Source organism: Gossypium hirsutum, chromosome D05 (assembly GCF_007990345.1).
Source record: "Gossypium hirsutum isolate 1008001.06 chromosome D05, Gossypium_hirsutum_v2.1, whole genome shotgun sequence".
In the NCBI taxonomy this organism is placed as follows: domain Eukaryota; kingdom Viridiplantae; phylum Streptophyta; class Magnoliopsida; order Malvales; family Malvaceae; genus Gossypium; species Gossypium hirsutum.
In genome coordinates this window covers 5,943,488-5,959,786 of record NC_053441.1, presented here as the reverse complement: position 1 = coordinate 5,959,786, position 16,299 = coordinate 5,943,488, and the positions used below count along the sequence as shown (strand labels likewise).

The 16,299-nt window shown below is 33.4% G+C and overlaps 2 protein-coding genes across 11 annotated transcripts; one reads left to right on the top strand and one right to left on the bottom strand.

The window, feature by feature from the left end:
- Nucleotides 1-2,266: 2,266 nt before the first annotated feature.
- On the bottom strand, nt 2,267-9,053 carry LOC107906708 (protein SMG7). 8 transcript variants are annotated; one of them, XM_041093337.1, is made up of 9 exons: nt 8,801-8,990; nt 7,570-7,672; nt 6,883-7,488; nt 6,628-6,750; nt 5,671-5,900; nt 3,638-5,583; nt 3,388-3,546; nt 2,800-3,214; nt 2,267-2,538 (listed from the first exon to the last, which is right to left on the bottom strand). In XM_041093337.1, exons 2-6 carry the CDS (start codon nt 7,636-7,638, stop codon nt 3,660-3,662), a joined length of 2,952 nt encoding a protein of 983 aa, XP_040949271.1. In that variant the 5' UTR covers nt 7,639-7,672; nt 8,801-8,990; the 3' UTR covers nt 2,267-2,538; nt 2,800-3,214; nt 3,388-3,546; nt 3,638-3,659. The 8 variants fall into 8 exon arrangements, with proteins under 8 accessions (XP_040949271.1, XP_040949272.1, XP_040949270.1 ...); XM_041093338.1 differs by having other exon boundaries at nt 2,800-3,206; XM_041093336.1 differs by having other exon boundaries at nt 3,388-3,527.
- Nucleotides 9,054-12,573: 3,520 nt separating this feature from the next.
- Nucleotides 12,574-15,976, top strand: LOC107906707 (serine--glyoxylate aminotransferase). Of its 3 annotated transcripts, none has more exons than XM_016833784.2 (6): nt 12,574-13,402; nt 14,038-14,275; nt 14,461-14,745; nt 14,909-15,275; nt 15,372-15,582; nt 15,725-15,976. In XM_016833784.2, exons 2-6 carry the CDS (start codon nt 14,071-14,073, stop codon nt 15,860-15,862), a joined length of 1,206 nt encoding a protein of 401 aa, XP_016689273.1. In that variant the 5' UTR covers nt 12,574-13,402; nt 14,038-14,070; the 3' UTR covers nt 15,863-15,976. The 3 variants fall into 3 exon arrangements, with proteins under 3 accessions (XP_016689273.1, XP_016689274.1, XP_016689275.1); XM_016833785.2 differs by having other exon boundaries at nt 12,786-13,402; nt 14,033-14,275; XM_016833786.2 differs by having other exon boundaries at nt 13,199-13,402; nt 14,047-14,275.
- Nucleotides 15,977-16,299: the final 323 nt, after the last annotated feature.

The following is a 16,299-nucleotide window of genomic DNA, read 5'->3' as shown; positions in this document are numbered from 1 at the left end:
CAACTCTTTTAACTTTTGGTCCATTGATCATAATTGTGGGGTACGTGGCAATTAAAGATTTTTTAAGAAAATAGATTTACAGAATTACATGTAAATGGCATTAGGTCTTAGTTGGAGTAGTCGGTATTCTAGTCCAGTATCAAGTAACACTTTATAAAGAGACATGGAAGAAAGGTAGATGCATGCATTTTAACTACTACCGTCAGTACCAATTAGCATGCCTCCCATCCATTTTCTCATTATCGCTAACTTTACGTCTTTAAAATTATTCAAGTGTTATTAGAATCATCTGACTTATAAATTTATAAATTCATTTAATTCAACTCCACCTCCAATCTATCCTTGTAAGTTTTGATGGCAAAGAAGCATAATAATTTCAAATGCCAATGAGTTCTTTGACTTAACCTACGCCAGGAATCCAGGTTTGGGGTTAGCATTAGTAGCCGCGAGATGGTCATGGCATTTGATTTGGTGGAGTCGGGAGGAACATTGAAAAATGTGATGTTGAGTAAGTTGAATTTTGGACAATATATGATGGTCTCATATTGGATTGGAATGCGAAGAGGAAGAAAATTAAATTGAAATGGATTGTGCTTTAGCTATTGGGGTCATTTTGGATACGTCTACTGTAGTTTCATACAGAGATTTAACCCTACGAATCCAAACTTTGTGTAGATGATATTGGCAGGTGGTCATCCAACAAATTCCAAGGGAAGCTAATGTGGTCACGCATGAATTGGATGCTTTGATGAGGAATCTTCTTTACGGTTCTATAGTGTTCTAGGAGACTCTAGATTTATTGGTGGAGAAGTTGCATATAGATGTTCAATATGCGATTTCTAGTGCTACTGTAATTCATTTATCTGTTATCTACCAAAAATAATATTATGTTTGGTTTGATTATTTAGTGTATTAATATAAAGAAAAAATGACTTGTTACCTAAGTATTGTATAAAACTATCATAATATAAATAATAACTGGTAAAAATTTAAACTTAAAAAAGAAAGAGTAATAAAAAATAAGTAAATTTTATTTGGAGAAAGGATATGAATGAATAAAAGTTATCCAAAGGAGAGGGGATGTGAATCAAACAACAAAATGCCTCAATCATAATAAAACAAAAAAGTTGGTTTCCCTTGATTGATAATATGTAACATCAAACATTTATTCGTGGCACCAAATATTTATTGCATGTGATACGGAACCTATCTTTGCTTTAAAAAAAATTAACGATTGAAATTAAATAGAACGCAAGGTGGGGTCAATGCGCATATGCAGGATCACGTGGCAATCTTGTTAGAAATGAGAAACAACCATGTGCAGGCAACTGCCAAACGCCCTCCTTTTTAGTTATGACTTATGAGCCTTGTCTCTTCGGAACAACGTACGACCTCATTTCTTCATTTCAACCATTTTAGTTATTGATATTTACAACACCACATAAATATCTTTATTCTTTTTATCTAAAACAATCCTCAAAATTTATTTAAATAATTTAATATTGTATGAAAAGGTAAATTTGTATTTGGTTTTGAATGGTAGAAGTTGGAATGATAGAAAATAGAGGAATTCCGATTTTATATTTGCTTTGAAGATTAGATTTTTTTTTATATTAGGCGAGTGTTTGAATTGGTGGAGCCAAATGGTTTGATGGCCACGAATTCATGAGTTGAATAGGAGTGCGCATTATTTGATGAATTGATGTGAATATAGTATATATACAGTATGTGGATTGATTATCATCTTATTACTTCTCCAATGTGGATGGAACTCCAAATCTGATTGTCAGATTTGGATTTTCTTTTTCTATTGGAGCTTGAAGATAAATGAATATTTACACATAGTTCTGGACTCTATTTATGGTTTTTTTTTATTTAAACTTGATTTTGTTTATTACTTTAGTTTCATCTCTCTCGATCCTAAAAAGCAAAATTCCTCATCCATATCCTGTCTCTGCTTTATATTTATATTTACAAATTGAAACCATATAAGGTTTTTATAAAAATTATAACGTGGAAAGAAAAATATTTTTGTGAATATTTTGAAGCAACATGAATTTGCCTCAAATCATGCAAGTTTTAATATACTTGAAAGTTTAGTTGAAATAAATCTTTCCCAAATCATTCTTTTTTTGTTTTAAAGAAATGGCTCTGTCCTAGTCCTTGGAGGCTAAGTGGTTTGTATTTGATTTTAAAGGATCAAGATTGGAGAGCTGATATTTCAAAATGAAGAAAAAGAAAATGGTCCTATGAGGAGAGGTATTAATTATGATGTTACGGCACCAAAAGTAAAAGTGACTACATTTACTAATCGTTGGGCTTGCAATGGAATTACGGAAAATTGAACTATACTGTTCAACTAGAGTCATTTCCTGAGAGTACCACTGGCGACTGTAAGGGTTAGGAAAATAAATTCTGATACGAGAACCTTTGTTAGGTTACAAGACTTCATTTATACCAAAATGAAAAACCCTATTGTCATTAAACGGTGACACCACAGACTTGTTGAAGTTGAAAGATGTTTGTACTTTCATGTTCCTGACAATAAACATAGTAGAAAAACATACTTTACGATCCACATTAAATAATTAGTGCAAAATCTATTTATGAGTTTGAAATTGGCAGCAACTCAGTAGTATTACAGTAACCAAACAAGCAGAAACAAAGAAATTATCCAAAGCATTCATTAATTATGTATTTCATAATAGAGGTAGTTTCGACTGAAACCCCAATTTCAACAAACGACACTTCCTGGTCACTAAAATATATAACAAAATGAAGTCTTTATTCAATACTCACCAACATATATGGAGAGATGTTAGAAGTACACATTCCGAGTATTTCCAATCCCTCCCACCGTTCATCCATTGATAAGTTGCTCTTATACCTCTCAACTAGAGTTCTCAAAGCAGTATCTGCGGAGAATTGGGCCACCATATCATTTATATCTTATCATCTGCTGCTTGCAGAATTTTATAAGCAGCAATCTATAGGCAGACATTTGGAAAGCTATATAGCATACTAAACCAAGTTTATTTCACCAAAACTCCTCAAGATAGATAGCCTCAAAAATCAACAGATCAGCTTTATTTAGGCCTTCTATCTCCATCCCAAAGTGACTGGTTTAGGCATTTACTCCCTTACAAATTCTGCATCTCATAAGATTGATTGATTTCCTCAATCTTCCTCTACAAATCTGGCTAAATCTGCAAAACTAACAATACGCCCCACTTTTGTTGAGATAAACTGGAAACTATATATTCATGACAAGAGTGGATGAAATACAGAGTGGCTTCCATTAGCTAGAGTTACTAGGAAATGATCTAAAATAAGATCACCAAGTGCATACAAACAAAATGAAAAAGGAAAATAATAGTGCATACTCACTTGTTTAGCAGCAAGTGCCTGCTGGAAGCCAATGCTTCCCATGCTCCATCAAAAACTCAACACTGACAGTGCCTCAAAGTTGGACTTGAACTTGGCAGGCAAATGGAAGCAATACATTCACAGTAACCATTCTCAAGAACCTTGAGAACAAAAACAAATCTAGATGAACAGGTTGTGAAAAGGACTTTAGAAAGCATTACAATCAAACTACAAAACCAAGAGGTGGAAAATGAGTGAAGTTCCTACTCACCAGCTACACTTGCATATTGATTTCACACAAAATAAGGACCTGTCCAGGCTGATTGTCCTGGATACTGTGCAGGCAGTGAGCTAAACTGCTGGTTCCCATTCACAGGTTGCTGTTGATGCGATTTCTGTTCATGATGATGCTCAAGAGTATTGTAGTCCTGCCAGCCTTTATCCTTCTCCATATGAATCTGCACTGCAGGAGCTTGCTTTCCAGGGAAAGGAAAGCTTACCGTTCCAGTGAAGCCATTGCTTCTGTTATTTACATGTTGGGGATCAGCATGAGATGAATAATAGAGAGAACTCTCACGCATAGAGCCTTCTAATGATGATGCCAACTGATGTCCATCCAACCAACTATAATCATCCATCGGAGGGTTCCTCAATTCTACAGCAGAAACAGATTCATTCAGCGCCTTTAGAGGAACAGGGCTAAAACCTGGTGGCGGACCAAGATGCCTGACCGGGCGGCTAATAGGATTCTTCTGCATTCCAACTAGTGAAGCTGAGGTAGTTCTAGCAGCCAAATCATCACCAGCAACTTCAGATGACACAATAGCATTAATTCTGGATGGCATCACAGTTTCTGAAATTTTTGTCCGACTGCAGTACATACCACTAGCATGAACATTGATGGGCAGTTGGATAGCAACAGAATGAGCAGCAGAATGAGAAAAGCCTAAATTATCTTCCATCTGACTCTTAGTTAAATGCCCATTCTCCAACATTTTCAAACCTTTTAAGCTATTAGCCAGAGAAGTAGCTTCTTCTAATGACCACCTAGATCCATGTATCTGAACAGGCTGCAGATGCTGAGGGAGAAAACTACCAACAGATACAGGCAGTGGATGACTAGCATCAAATGTGTCATGCTGGTGAAGACTATCATAAGGAGCAGGCATAGTGCTGCCATAAAATTTGAGATCACCAGCAGAACTACTTAGATCAAGCTTCAAAATATCAGAGGGGGGATGATTGTGATCCATCACCTCAGTTCTCTTCTCATTCATAGCCGGCTGGAAAACAATCACTTCATCGTCATCGTCATCTTCTTCACCAACCATTCTAGGTTGTGGGATTGGCTGAACATTTCCAATATTAGTTATATTTTCAGAGGGGGATTCATGCACCACACTATTCGTTACCACAGGGGTAGCGGAGCTCACTGTGACATCTGCAAATGGCTCAACACCAATAAGAAATTTCTTAGCTTTTGAATCAAAACAAACAGTTTTCTGATCAACCCTAATGACATTAGCTAGAGCCTTCCCAGCGGCCAAAATTCTCTTGACACGGGCTTTCCTTTCCTTATTGCCATCGCTTACAAAGGAACATTTCCTTGAGAAGTCCAAAATGGAGTGTGCAGGAGCAAGAGGCAAGAACCCTCGCAACTCAAAGTTCTCCCACAATGCAAGACGGTTTTCAGTCTCTCCTTCATACCTACTCATATTGAAAAAGCAGGTCTCATCTTCATCATCATCCATGCACCTTGGCCTAATTGACAAAATTTTATTCAGCAATGACACACAATGTTTCCAGAAAAGAGATCTAGTAATTGACTGTTTCTCATCAACATCACTACCAGCAGCTGCAATATCAGGGCAACAAGCTAGCCATTCTAAAAAAACCAAAATAGAAGGTAAAGTGTAGCTTGAAGAAACATCCCGGAGCTGTGAACATCTCTCTATTACATGTCCTATCAACTCAAAAACAGCAGTGAATGCATTCTGAAGCAGGGCAGCACGCTGTACAATTTCAGCATATGTTTGACCTTCACTCTCCCTCTTCAGATTGTGAACTGTAAATATGAGAATGGCAACCAGCCTAACAAGGAGAAGTGCATTCTCAGCAGCACCTGTGCCAAAATTCAGTTCCTCTTCTGGCCCAGAAGAGAGGAGTGCACATAAATCACGGCTAACCCGAGTAAGAACATCTGCAAAAGTCTCCAGGCTGCACAAAGTAAGCATTGATAAGGACACAACCCCCCAAAAAGACTAGGTCAATAACAAAAGTGAGAGGCCTTCTGAAAAAATATACCTTGTGCATGTAAAAAGAATGCCATTAAGACGCACAAATCGAATGCAAAAGGACTTAAAAATATCCTGGACACCAGATACTTTCTCCTTAGCAGGGTTTGGTTCCATGTTGGCATCTTTAGATGCAAGCTTTGCTTCCAATTTCCCCCTGCCTTTCCCCGATAGCCGCACAACAGGCTCCTTGAAGGGGCCCTTAACATCCCCATGGAGCTGCGAGTAATTATGGCGATTCTGCAAACGGTAATGCATATATTTAATACAATTTCATAATCATATGCATGTTCCAATACTAGCATATAAATAATAAACCCACTCGGAATCAGCTTTCAAGTCAGTAACATTTAATATTAAATAATTACACACTCTTAACAATTATATAAAACTGGCAAACCCTAAAAGTTGAACTGTCAATAAACTAGCAGCATGCTCAAAGAAAATAAGATAAAAACTGTCATTGAACACAATTAAGAATTCTCACAGAACTCCATAATGGAAAGAATAAGATAACAGTTTATCATTATGACAAGTTGTAGCTTCTGCTAATCTATGGATATCAATGGGTAACACAATATCTTCTACTACAGGCAACATTTTGTGTCAGCAATCTACGAAACCCCATTTCTAATCTTCATAAGAAACGTAATTAACTACAAAAGGAGGGATAAATAATTTCTTCCCATTAGACTGAAAGGTCTAGGCATCTGTTCTACAAAGAATCAGCACCTTCGCAGAATACCACCCAAGACATGGTTAAAGTTTACTTTACAATTATCCTCATTTTCCAAAAAACCACAAGTACATATGAAGATGCACATAACAAAATGTTCATGCAAATCAACTTAGTCTAGATGTAACAAAAGCACAGATTAAATGTCACCCATAATACATCCAAAAGGCCACCATGTCATTAATGTCCAAAACCCTAAACCCAAATAGAAACTAAAATTTGCACTCATACCTTCTCAAATGCTACAATCAAGTTATCCCTCGCAGTTGAAAAAGGGTTATCAACAGCTAAACTCCGGAAATACCGATAAATGGCCACCAGCTCATCTCCTGAATATGAAGCTAATATAGCAAGCTGAAATAAGGAGATAATTGACCATGTAAAAAATCAGAATCTTGTTGAACAGAAGAAATACAAAACAAGTGCAGAAAGATTATAAGGGCGTAAAAGTTAAGAATACTCTATTAACCAGGAAAATGGAAAAACCTGATGATGCGGATTCCCACTTGATGGCCAAATTGATGCAGCTTGCAAGTAGTAATTTGAAGCAGCTGCATACTCGCGTGATTTAGAATCTCCATCTCCGTATAGTCCTTTGTACCTCGCTAGGTCTCCCAAGTATATTAAACAACGGTGACAAGACACCAAACCCTTTTTTATATCGGCAGATTTCTTCCCATCTTTTCCCATAATAATTTGGCTTTCTGAATCATCAGAAAAATACCCAAATGGGAGTCCATACTTTGCTCTGATTTTCAAAATCAGATCATGATAAAATCCTGTTGCTTCTGAAAGGAAAGTCTTAAACTGCAGTCTTATTTTTGTAAGCCTGTCAGGTCGTGGAGGAACTTGCACACCCTGAGATGTGTTCGATCCTGAAGACGCTAAAGCAGCACTAAGATGTGCCCTTAGTTCCTCAATCCGCTTGTAATGTAACTGCCATAAAGCATATTCAATATTGTGCTGCTCAGAAAAAGCATGGTCCTCAAGAATTATTGCCTCATAGTTCTCACGCATCTGCTGCCAGGCACTGGGATCTGAAGGTACCCCTGCCTGAGCTGATCTCCTACGATTATTTTCCAACTCTACATTCTGCAGAAAGTACCAAATATTACTTCATAAGTTCAGAACCTCCAAAGGAACCTTATTTCCTAAAGGAAAAAAAAAGAATACCTTTTCATAAAGACGCTGTGCATGCTCCCTGGATGGAGCAGACATTTTATCAATCTGCACTATCATCATCCATCTAAAATACTTCGTCAAAAATGAAATAAACCTACAGAACTTACACACCATTAGCAACAAAAAATAAGCCATGTATCATTTCCTAAAGTGAATTCAAACAATTACAACTAAGCTGTAAGAAATAACCCGGGGGGGGGGGGAATACTCTGATCATCCAAAAGTGAGTCTCTATGTTAATCAAACTGCAAAGAACTCCAATTAATAGAACCCCTAGAGTCAGATAACTAGATGCTTGTAGTTAAAAATTCTAACACTCGAGATATAAATAAGAAAACAATCATAGTGCCAATCTAAATGTAAAAAATATCTATACAACCATTAACTGAAAACCTATTACCAAGATAGACAAAAATAATCAGAGACGCCGGAGTCAACTCTGGCTAAATGCAAAAATGCTCTAAAAAGTACAATTATAAGCTCTAATCCAGTATGACTTCCCTCATATTTCAGCTCTCAAATGGAAGTTTCATTCAGTCCCAAAACATACGAAAAGTTAAAATCCTTCCCAAACCATGTCTTAGATATCCTCTCCTAATTACTTGAACAATAATAGAAAATTGTTGTAGAATCGCTAGAAAAGCTAATTCCAGAGCTGATCAATCCACCCTTACCTTAACATCCTAAAACTAATATTTACCTCATACTCGTATACCAACAAACAAACAAACAAACACATACATTGTTTCTGTTCTTGCAAATAGTTAGCAGACCCAAAAAAATTAAAATTAATATCTGCAGATTTTTAATTACATTAAATAAATTTTTTAAAAAAAGAAGAGATTCAAAAAGCGAAGAGAACGCGAATGAAAATCAGCCCCTCTCTTATTAGCCCATCAACTTCCTACGTATAATATTGTGAAAATCAAACAAAAGAAAGGAAAAAGAAAAAACAAAGCTTTATTTTGTGTTACATTTACACCATCAGGTTTTTTCCCCCTTTTTTCCTTTCAATTCTTCCCAAGAAAAAAAAATAAGAAAAATTACATTAATTACAAATAATTTTTTTTATTTCATACCCCAAAAAGAAAACCATCGGACCAGAAGATAACAAGGAGATGAATGCAGTAATATCAACCAATGCCCCCCAAGACACCACAAAAGTATATCAAATCAGGAAAAAAATTAAAACTGAAATTTAAAAGGAAAAAAAAGAACTGACCTGATGTGGAACAGATCTGAAGAGAAGCCTCGAATTAAAGCAACCGGCAAAGAATTTTGAGATGAATAAATAGGAATGGATTAGGGTTTGGTCGTTGGGAGAGAGAGAGAGAGGTGGTTTGTTTTGGGTCTAATTGGGGGATGGGATGAGCTTAGAATTTCAATATTTCCATGTGTTTTCTTTTCTCTTCTTTTCCCTTTTATATTTTTCATTTATTTATCCTTTCTAATTACATAGCTTAAAGGCGAAGACTAAAGTCACCTGTCCAAAACGGCACCTTTTTAGTAGCTGCTGCTTATTTCTCAAAACCAAATTAAGCCCATGGAATATATTTTAACAATTTCATCTAATTAAATAATATGAAAATTGAATTTATGATAATTTCTTATTTGTATATTGTACTAAAAGATATGTTCCAAAATATAAATTAATATTATTAAAATGAAATCTTTATTATGTAGTTTTTCATTCATGAATGTGTGATAATCTAAGTTTAAATTATATTAGTATTATCTTTAAAAAAAACATATTTTTTAGGCTTCCATTAATACATAAATGCCCCATCCTGTACTTTTAAAATATCATACATCTTTTTATCACTGTATTAATTCTCCTTAATTAAATTTTAAACTTAATTTTATATTGTGTATTAAATAATTCAGTAAAATATTTTTTTTATTATTTTTGAGTTAAGGTTAAAAGTTAAAAGTTTAGAGTTCAAGCTTTAACATTCATGATTAAGAATTAGAGTTTTAGATTCATGATTTATGATCGAAGTTTAAGGTTGAAGTTAAGTTTTCAAGTTTAAATATTTTTTAGTTTTTTAATTATTGTTATTTTAAGACAAATTAATTAGAATTGGAAAAAAGAGAGTAGAAATTGAATAGGATTGGATGAGTGCAGTATAACAACTACAGGTTATGGTGTGACATCATACACTTTTAGGGTTATAGATGAAGATGAAGGCAAACAGTAGCCTTGGTCTCCTTCTCCAAATGTTAAATTTATTATATAATCCTTTTTAAAATTTATCAATTTATAAATTAATATAACAATAAAATTACACATTGATTTTCAAACAATTATTATTCATTTCTAACGACTTAAAATAATTTTTTGGTTTCGCTCCTATTTAAGATTACATTAATAAAAGTTAATCTCATGATTAAAATAAAAACTTTATTTAAATTTATCATTAAAAATTAGAATAAATACAGTAAAAGTAATAAATTATTTTTTTAAGTGAAAAATTAAATCTTAATCAACAATTTTAATTTAATTTAGTTTATACGCGAGTCAATCAGACACTAATTAAGTTAGAAAATAACTAAAAAAATCTATTTAACAAGTAACAAATATCATTATGGGATATTTTTATCTTTTTTTATGTTTTTATATAAAATTCATAAAAATAATTTAAACTCAATAATAAATCATCAAAACTTAAAATACAAATATCCTTAACGTCTTAAATTTATTATTTCAATCAAAACCTCGTTCATTCTTTTCCATAAGGTTTTAAATATATTTTTTACATTTTTTTCGCCCACGAATATGCTATAATGAATTGTGAGAGAAATTTGTTACCCTGAATTGAGATTGTGTGTGTGTGTGTTTTTTAACTTATTTGTCTATTTATTCTTATTCCCTCGATTGTAAAATGTGAAAATTTAACTACTTTTTTATATATGAACCAAACAAGATTCCTTTATAATAAAAATGTAAAAAGATTTCTAATTTTATATTTCTATTATTAGTATTTTTTTATTTATTAATCAAATTTGATATTTGATTCACTTTAAGGCACCAATAATACATAGAATAAATTATTAAAAAATGTGTACAGATATTATCTTTAAAAAGTACAAGAAAATACTACATATACAAGATTTATTAAGTAAAATTATAATAGAAAATATGTAATAATTTAATGATTTTAGGTGAACTGAATTTATTTTTTTATATTCAATGAGTGGTCATTTAATCAGTTTCAATAAATAATTAAATTTTTGCTTTAAGACATATATTATAAAAAAATTTGTATTAGTGTCTTGAGACATCACGAGAAACATATTTTGAGACCTTTAGCCACTTCAAATATTTTTAGGTATAAATCTTTAGATTTATCACTGTTAAAAGGTAAGTAATAGATACAAAGAGAAAACAATTGGATGCGCTTTGTTTGTAATTTATTGGCTACAAAAGATAGATTGGACAGTGGTTTGTGGTGCAATTGATGATGCAACCAGGTGCAGATATATCCAAATACATCACTTGCATGAGTGATCATGCAGCTTGCCATTACTTACTAAATTCCCAAATGTGTGACACACTTCTAAAGGTTTTGTATGATCAATATAAAGTTAGAAATATTGTTTTTAAAGATCAAAAGACGTTAAATTATAATTTTATTATTGTATCCACGTAAAATTTTATAAACCTTTTAAAAATATATATTTTTTAGAGTGATAAAAGTTGGGTTTTAACTTTTGAAGGATTTAAAAAAATAATCATTAGATTAAATTGAGATTTTATAAATTTGGAATGGAAAACAATTTGTTCTCTCTAGAGCTGCCCACCTCCTACTCTGTTGAAATAAAAAAGAAATACTATAACTTAGGAAAATTATAATAAAAATGTAGAAAACTTGGAAAGGTAACACATATTCTTCTAGGTGTTAAACTTGTTAAAGTAGAATTTAAAATTTTTAAAATTTTAAAAGGCCAAAATAACAAAATTTCTATTTTATGGATTGGTGCCAGCCCCTAAATCTGCCTCTGCAAGTGATAAAATTGAATTGAAGTTGTTAAAATAATAATTTATCCAATATTAGTTAATAAGAAGCTAAGTTTAAGTGTATTTCTGGTTTTTGTTAGTAACAGACTTGCATTCTTGAATTGCTTATGGATGACAATACTGCAAAGACGTATACCCCCCTTCATTTGTTTCTTTGAATTACTTATTTTTCTGGTCGGCACCTTGCAATTTTAGAAAATTGGAAGATGAAATTTATAGTTAACTGTTGTTACTTCTTCTCACCTATTTTTCAACCCTAAATCACAACTTATATCTTAATTCTGATTTTTGCTTAACAACTTACAATTTGTTAACAATAATTTTGCATTCCATATAGATTGGTGCCTTTTGTTGTTACTTATGCCACACTATCTTAGAGGCAAACATGATTTAGATTAGAATATTTATGAAAAAAAAAAGAAAAAGGAAATTTTCTAAGTTTCACTTATAGGATCGACAAAATTAATGATAAATGCTACTTTAAAAAAAAAAAATTAGGGAAGCAAGTTATTTTTATTGATATTTAGGAAAAAACTGAAAAGCATTTTATACTAAGCACGTTTGTGCTTTTCACTCTTTAACTTAAATTCGAGTTTTCTCTTTTATTTTATTTCTAAAGTATGTTGTTTTAAGTTTTTTATTTTTAATTAATAGTTTTTATTATTATTATAAATAAACATGTTATTCTCATGTTTTTAATTAACAGACATGTTTTCAAATTTTTTATTTTTAATTAATAATTTTTTTGTTTATAAAAAAAACAAATATGTAATTATATAATAAATATATATTATATATTATTATGTTAAATATATTTTGTATTTTTAAAAATAATAAGAAAATAAATATATCATTTAGAAGTACTTAAGTTTCACGATTAAATTCTAATTTAATTGGCATTGAGAGACTTATTAATTTTGGAGAAGCAACCTCAAAGTGTAAGGGGATAAAAGAAAAACACAAGGCATGTGTGGTGTAATTGAGACAGAGCAATTTATCACGTTATCTCTTGGCATTGCTTTCTCAACCTCATGAGTCCCCATCTCACTTTCCCCCCTTTTCCTTGCTTCGTTTCGGTCCTTCAATTTTTGCTACGTTTCTCACACTCCCACTCTCATTTTCCATTTTCTTAGCTACGCCCTCCTTTTCCTTCCATTTCTGGTTTTCAGATTTAGGATAATCATCTCATATACAAATATGCTTTATGTAAGTACCCTCAGTTTTTGATAGAAAAAGAAAAGAAAAGAGAGAAGAGAACAAATATATTGATATTCGTTTTTCGTCTTTTGTTGGTATGTTCTCTAAACTGAATTATAATAATCAAAAGAGACTCATCACTTCAATTTCCAAATTTTATTATTTTGATAAAATTACTTGTACATATAGTAATATTTATAAGAGTAGAAGATGATATGTAGAACTATACAAATAAATCAGATAAATTAATTGACCAAATTGAAATGATAAAACTATTGATGGGTGTAAAAATGCATAAGATTAAGCTTTTATGGGGTGGGAAGAAAATTCCCCCGAAAATAGAGGACCGTAGATACAAAAAGAGCAAATAAATATTTAAAAGAGACAATTGTGTGGAAACGGAATGCAAGAGGTGGATGCATTCCAAGTCAGTAAGATAGACAGGCGCAAGATTCCAAATACCTTCTCTCTTATCTGCCGCTTAGGAGCCACGCCTACGTTGAGTGCTTCTCCCGCTCTCTTATAAAACTCCAAATATAATTTCGAAGGCAATCAGCAGCCTGCAACTCTTCTCTTCATCCTTTTTCATTGGAAGCTTCTCTTCCAAAGGTATGGCTATGGTTTTTATTATTAGTTTCAGTTCTCTTTTTTGCTCACATATCATGACGATTACGTTTCAGTTAAGTTTTGGAAGCAATAAATTTATGAGCAAAGATATCTTCATAAAAGGGTTGGTGTTTCTATACTTAGAAATCGAGAAAGTTCTGGGAAATATTATCACCGTTTGTTTACCAATCAATTACTTACTTTTGCTTTTTTATATTTTCTATTTGATTGAAACAGAAATAATCAGTTCTCGAAGGAAGTCGTTTCCTTTAATCAGTTCTCGATGGAATAAGTGTATAGAAATTTTGATTCTATTATAACTTGTAAATCGTACTAAACTAAGAACATATCTACAATGCAATTTAAGTCCCTGTAAGCCTTAAAATTTAAAATAATGGTAAAAGATATAATAAGAAGCCCATCTTTTTGGTATCCTAATAGATGTTTGGTTATTTGGTTTTCCCTCCCCGCGCATTTCCTTAATAGCTAGAGTAATGAAATCAAGAGTGGTAGAGTGCTGTTAGTAACCAATCACTCCATAAATGTACATTACAGTCTAATGTAATTATAGGGTTTGAAGTATGGGATTGTAGAGTAATTTATTATTTGTGATTTTGTTTTTAATGTTGCAAGCTTAGAGTGATCAGTGATATTTGTTGGAGGGAGAAAAGATGGACTATGTGTACGGACCAGGAAAGAACCATCTCTTTGTTCCAGGGCCGGTTAACATCCCGGAACCAGTTCTTCGAGCCATGAACAGGAACAATGAGGATTACCGTTCCCCTGCCATTCCTGCCATGACAAAAAATCTTCTTGAAGATGTCAAGAAAATTTTCAAGACTAGTACTGGAACTCCCTTTTTGATTCCAACTACAGGTAATCCTTGTTTTAACAAGTTTTCATTTATCCATCTCAGGTTAAGATTAGCCGACTTGAAAACTAAAACATATGAAAAGTGTTGTTTACCAATGATGTCCTTTTTGAATCATATCATTAATCACAAGTAGTATCTTACTTGTTTGGTATTGGTTTATGAATATAATGTTGCTGTTTGAAGTCAGGAACTGGTGCATGGGAGAGTGCACTCACTAATACCCTGTCCCCTGGAGATCGAACTGTATCTTTTCTAATTGGACAATTCAGTCTGCTGTGGATTGATCAACAACAACGCCTCAACTTCAACGTCGACGTTGTTGAAAGTGAGTGGGGTCAAGGTGCTAACCTTGACATTCTGGCAGAAAAACTTGCAGCTGATCACTCCCACACAATCAAGGCCATTTGCATTGTTCACAATGAGACTGCAACCGGAGTCACCAACAACCTGGCTACTGTGAGAAAATTACTTGGTAAGTAGTGGATGTGTATTCAACTGGTGTTGGAGCTGTTGTCTTTTATTGTAGTGAAAGCTGATACAAAGCTCAAATGAATGAAAAAAAAAAAGATTGTCAAATACTTATGATCGAAGCTATGTGTATTCAACTTCTAAACATAGTTATTGTTTCTTCTTAGATCATTATAGGCACCCAGCATTACTTCTTGTTGATGGAGTTTCCTCTATTTGTGCCCTTGATTTTCGTATGGATGAGTGGGGAGTAGACGTCGCACTAACCGGTTCTCAGAAGGCACTTTCTCTTCCCACAGGACTGGGTATTGTTTGTGCAAGCCCCAAAGCTTTGGAGGCATCCAAAAGTGCAAAATCAGTTAGAGTTTTCTTCGACTGGAATGACTACCTCAAGTTCTACAAACTGGGAACATTTTGGCCATACACCCCTTCAATCCAGCTATTGTATGGGCTAAGAGCCGCTCTTGATCTTATATTCGAGGAAGGACTCGGCAATGTGATTGCAAGGCATACCCGTATGGGCAAAGCAACAAGGTGAGCCATTCTTTTCTTTCCTCTATGTCTCAAGTTCACGAGGTCAAAGCCATAACCGACATTGATTTTTTGTTGGGTGCACATTATAAAAAACAGGCTTGCTGTGGAGGCATGGGGCTTGAAGAACTGCACACAAAAGGAGGAATGGTACAGTGACACTGTGACTGCTGTCCTTGTTCCCCCTTATATTGATAGTGCAGAAATAGTAAAAAGGGCATGGAAGAGATACAATATGAGCTTAGGTCTGGGCCTCAACAAAGTGGCCGGAAAGGTATTCAGAATTGGACATCTTGGAAACCTAAATGAGGTAATTCCTGAATCAAGTATTGCTCCTTTCCTTTTAATCTCTTGATTACCATATATTTTCACTTGATAAAATTAAATAGCAACTTGTTAGAAGCAATTACTAAAGCAAATGTTCCGTATTTTTTTGCTTTGATCTATTTCAGTTGCAATTGTTGGGTTGTCTAGCCGGTGTGGAGATGATACTCAAAGATGTCGGATATCCGGTTAAGCTGGGCAGTGGAGTTGCTGCCGCCTGCGCGTACCTGCAGAACAACATCCCTATGATCCCTTCCCGGATCTAATCAATCTGTTATGCTTGTAATTATGTTTCTTCTACCTCCTGCTTCAAGGTACTCTGTAAAAGAAAAATGCTTCCTTTCTATTGAAGCTTTCCAAATCCAGTACTTGACATGTTACTTATTGTAGTATGCTCTATTTCATATATGTTTAGTTTTGGTACATCAAATTTGCTTTCGGATTCATTGTTTGGTGAAGTGAAAAATTTTAAATAATAATAGAAAATAGAAGAGAAAAAATATATTTTTTCAAAATTATAAACCTTAGTATATTATTAGTTTGGCACTTCATGAAAGATTTGATATGCGTCTAATAACTTTTGTTATAAATTTCTATATGAATCACTTTATAGTAGAAGTTTATATTAAAATACTTGAAGGATTTAGAATGCTGGAAGCATACAAAAATTCTTGAGAAATTATTCAATATAGTTGTATAAATA

Excerpts from the sequence above, each read along its gene's own strand:
- LOC107906708 (XM_016833787.2), bottom strand. The coding sequence starts at position 7,638 with ATGATGATAGTGCAGATTGATAAAATGTCTGCTCCATCCAGGGAGCAT. Across the intron at positions 6,751-6,882 it reads GTGGGAATCCGCATCATCAG|CTTGCTATATTAGCTTCATA; the intron begins GTTTTTCCATTT and ends TCCTTATTTCAG. Across the intron at positions 5,584-5,670 it reads ATTCTTTTTACATGCACAAG|CCTGGAGACTTTTGCAGATG; the intron begins GTATATTTTTTC and ends TACTTTGTGCAG.
- LOC107906707 (XM_016833784.2), top strand. The coding sequence starts at position 14,071 with ATGGACTATGTGTACGGACCAGGAAAGAACCATCTCTTTGTTCCAGGG. Across the intron at positions 14,276-14,460 it reads CTTTTTGATTCCAACTACAG|GAACTGGTGCATGGGAGAGT; the intron begins GTAATCCTTGTT and ends GTTTGAAGTCAG. Across the intron at positions 14,746-14,908 it reads TACTGTGAGAAAATTACTTG|ATCATTATAGGCACCCAGCA; the intron begins GTAAGTAGTGGA and ends GTTTCTTCTTAG.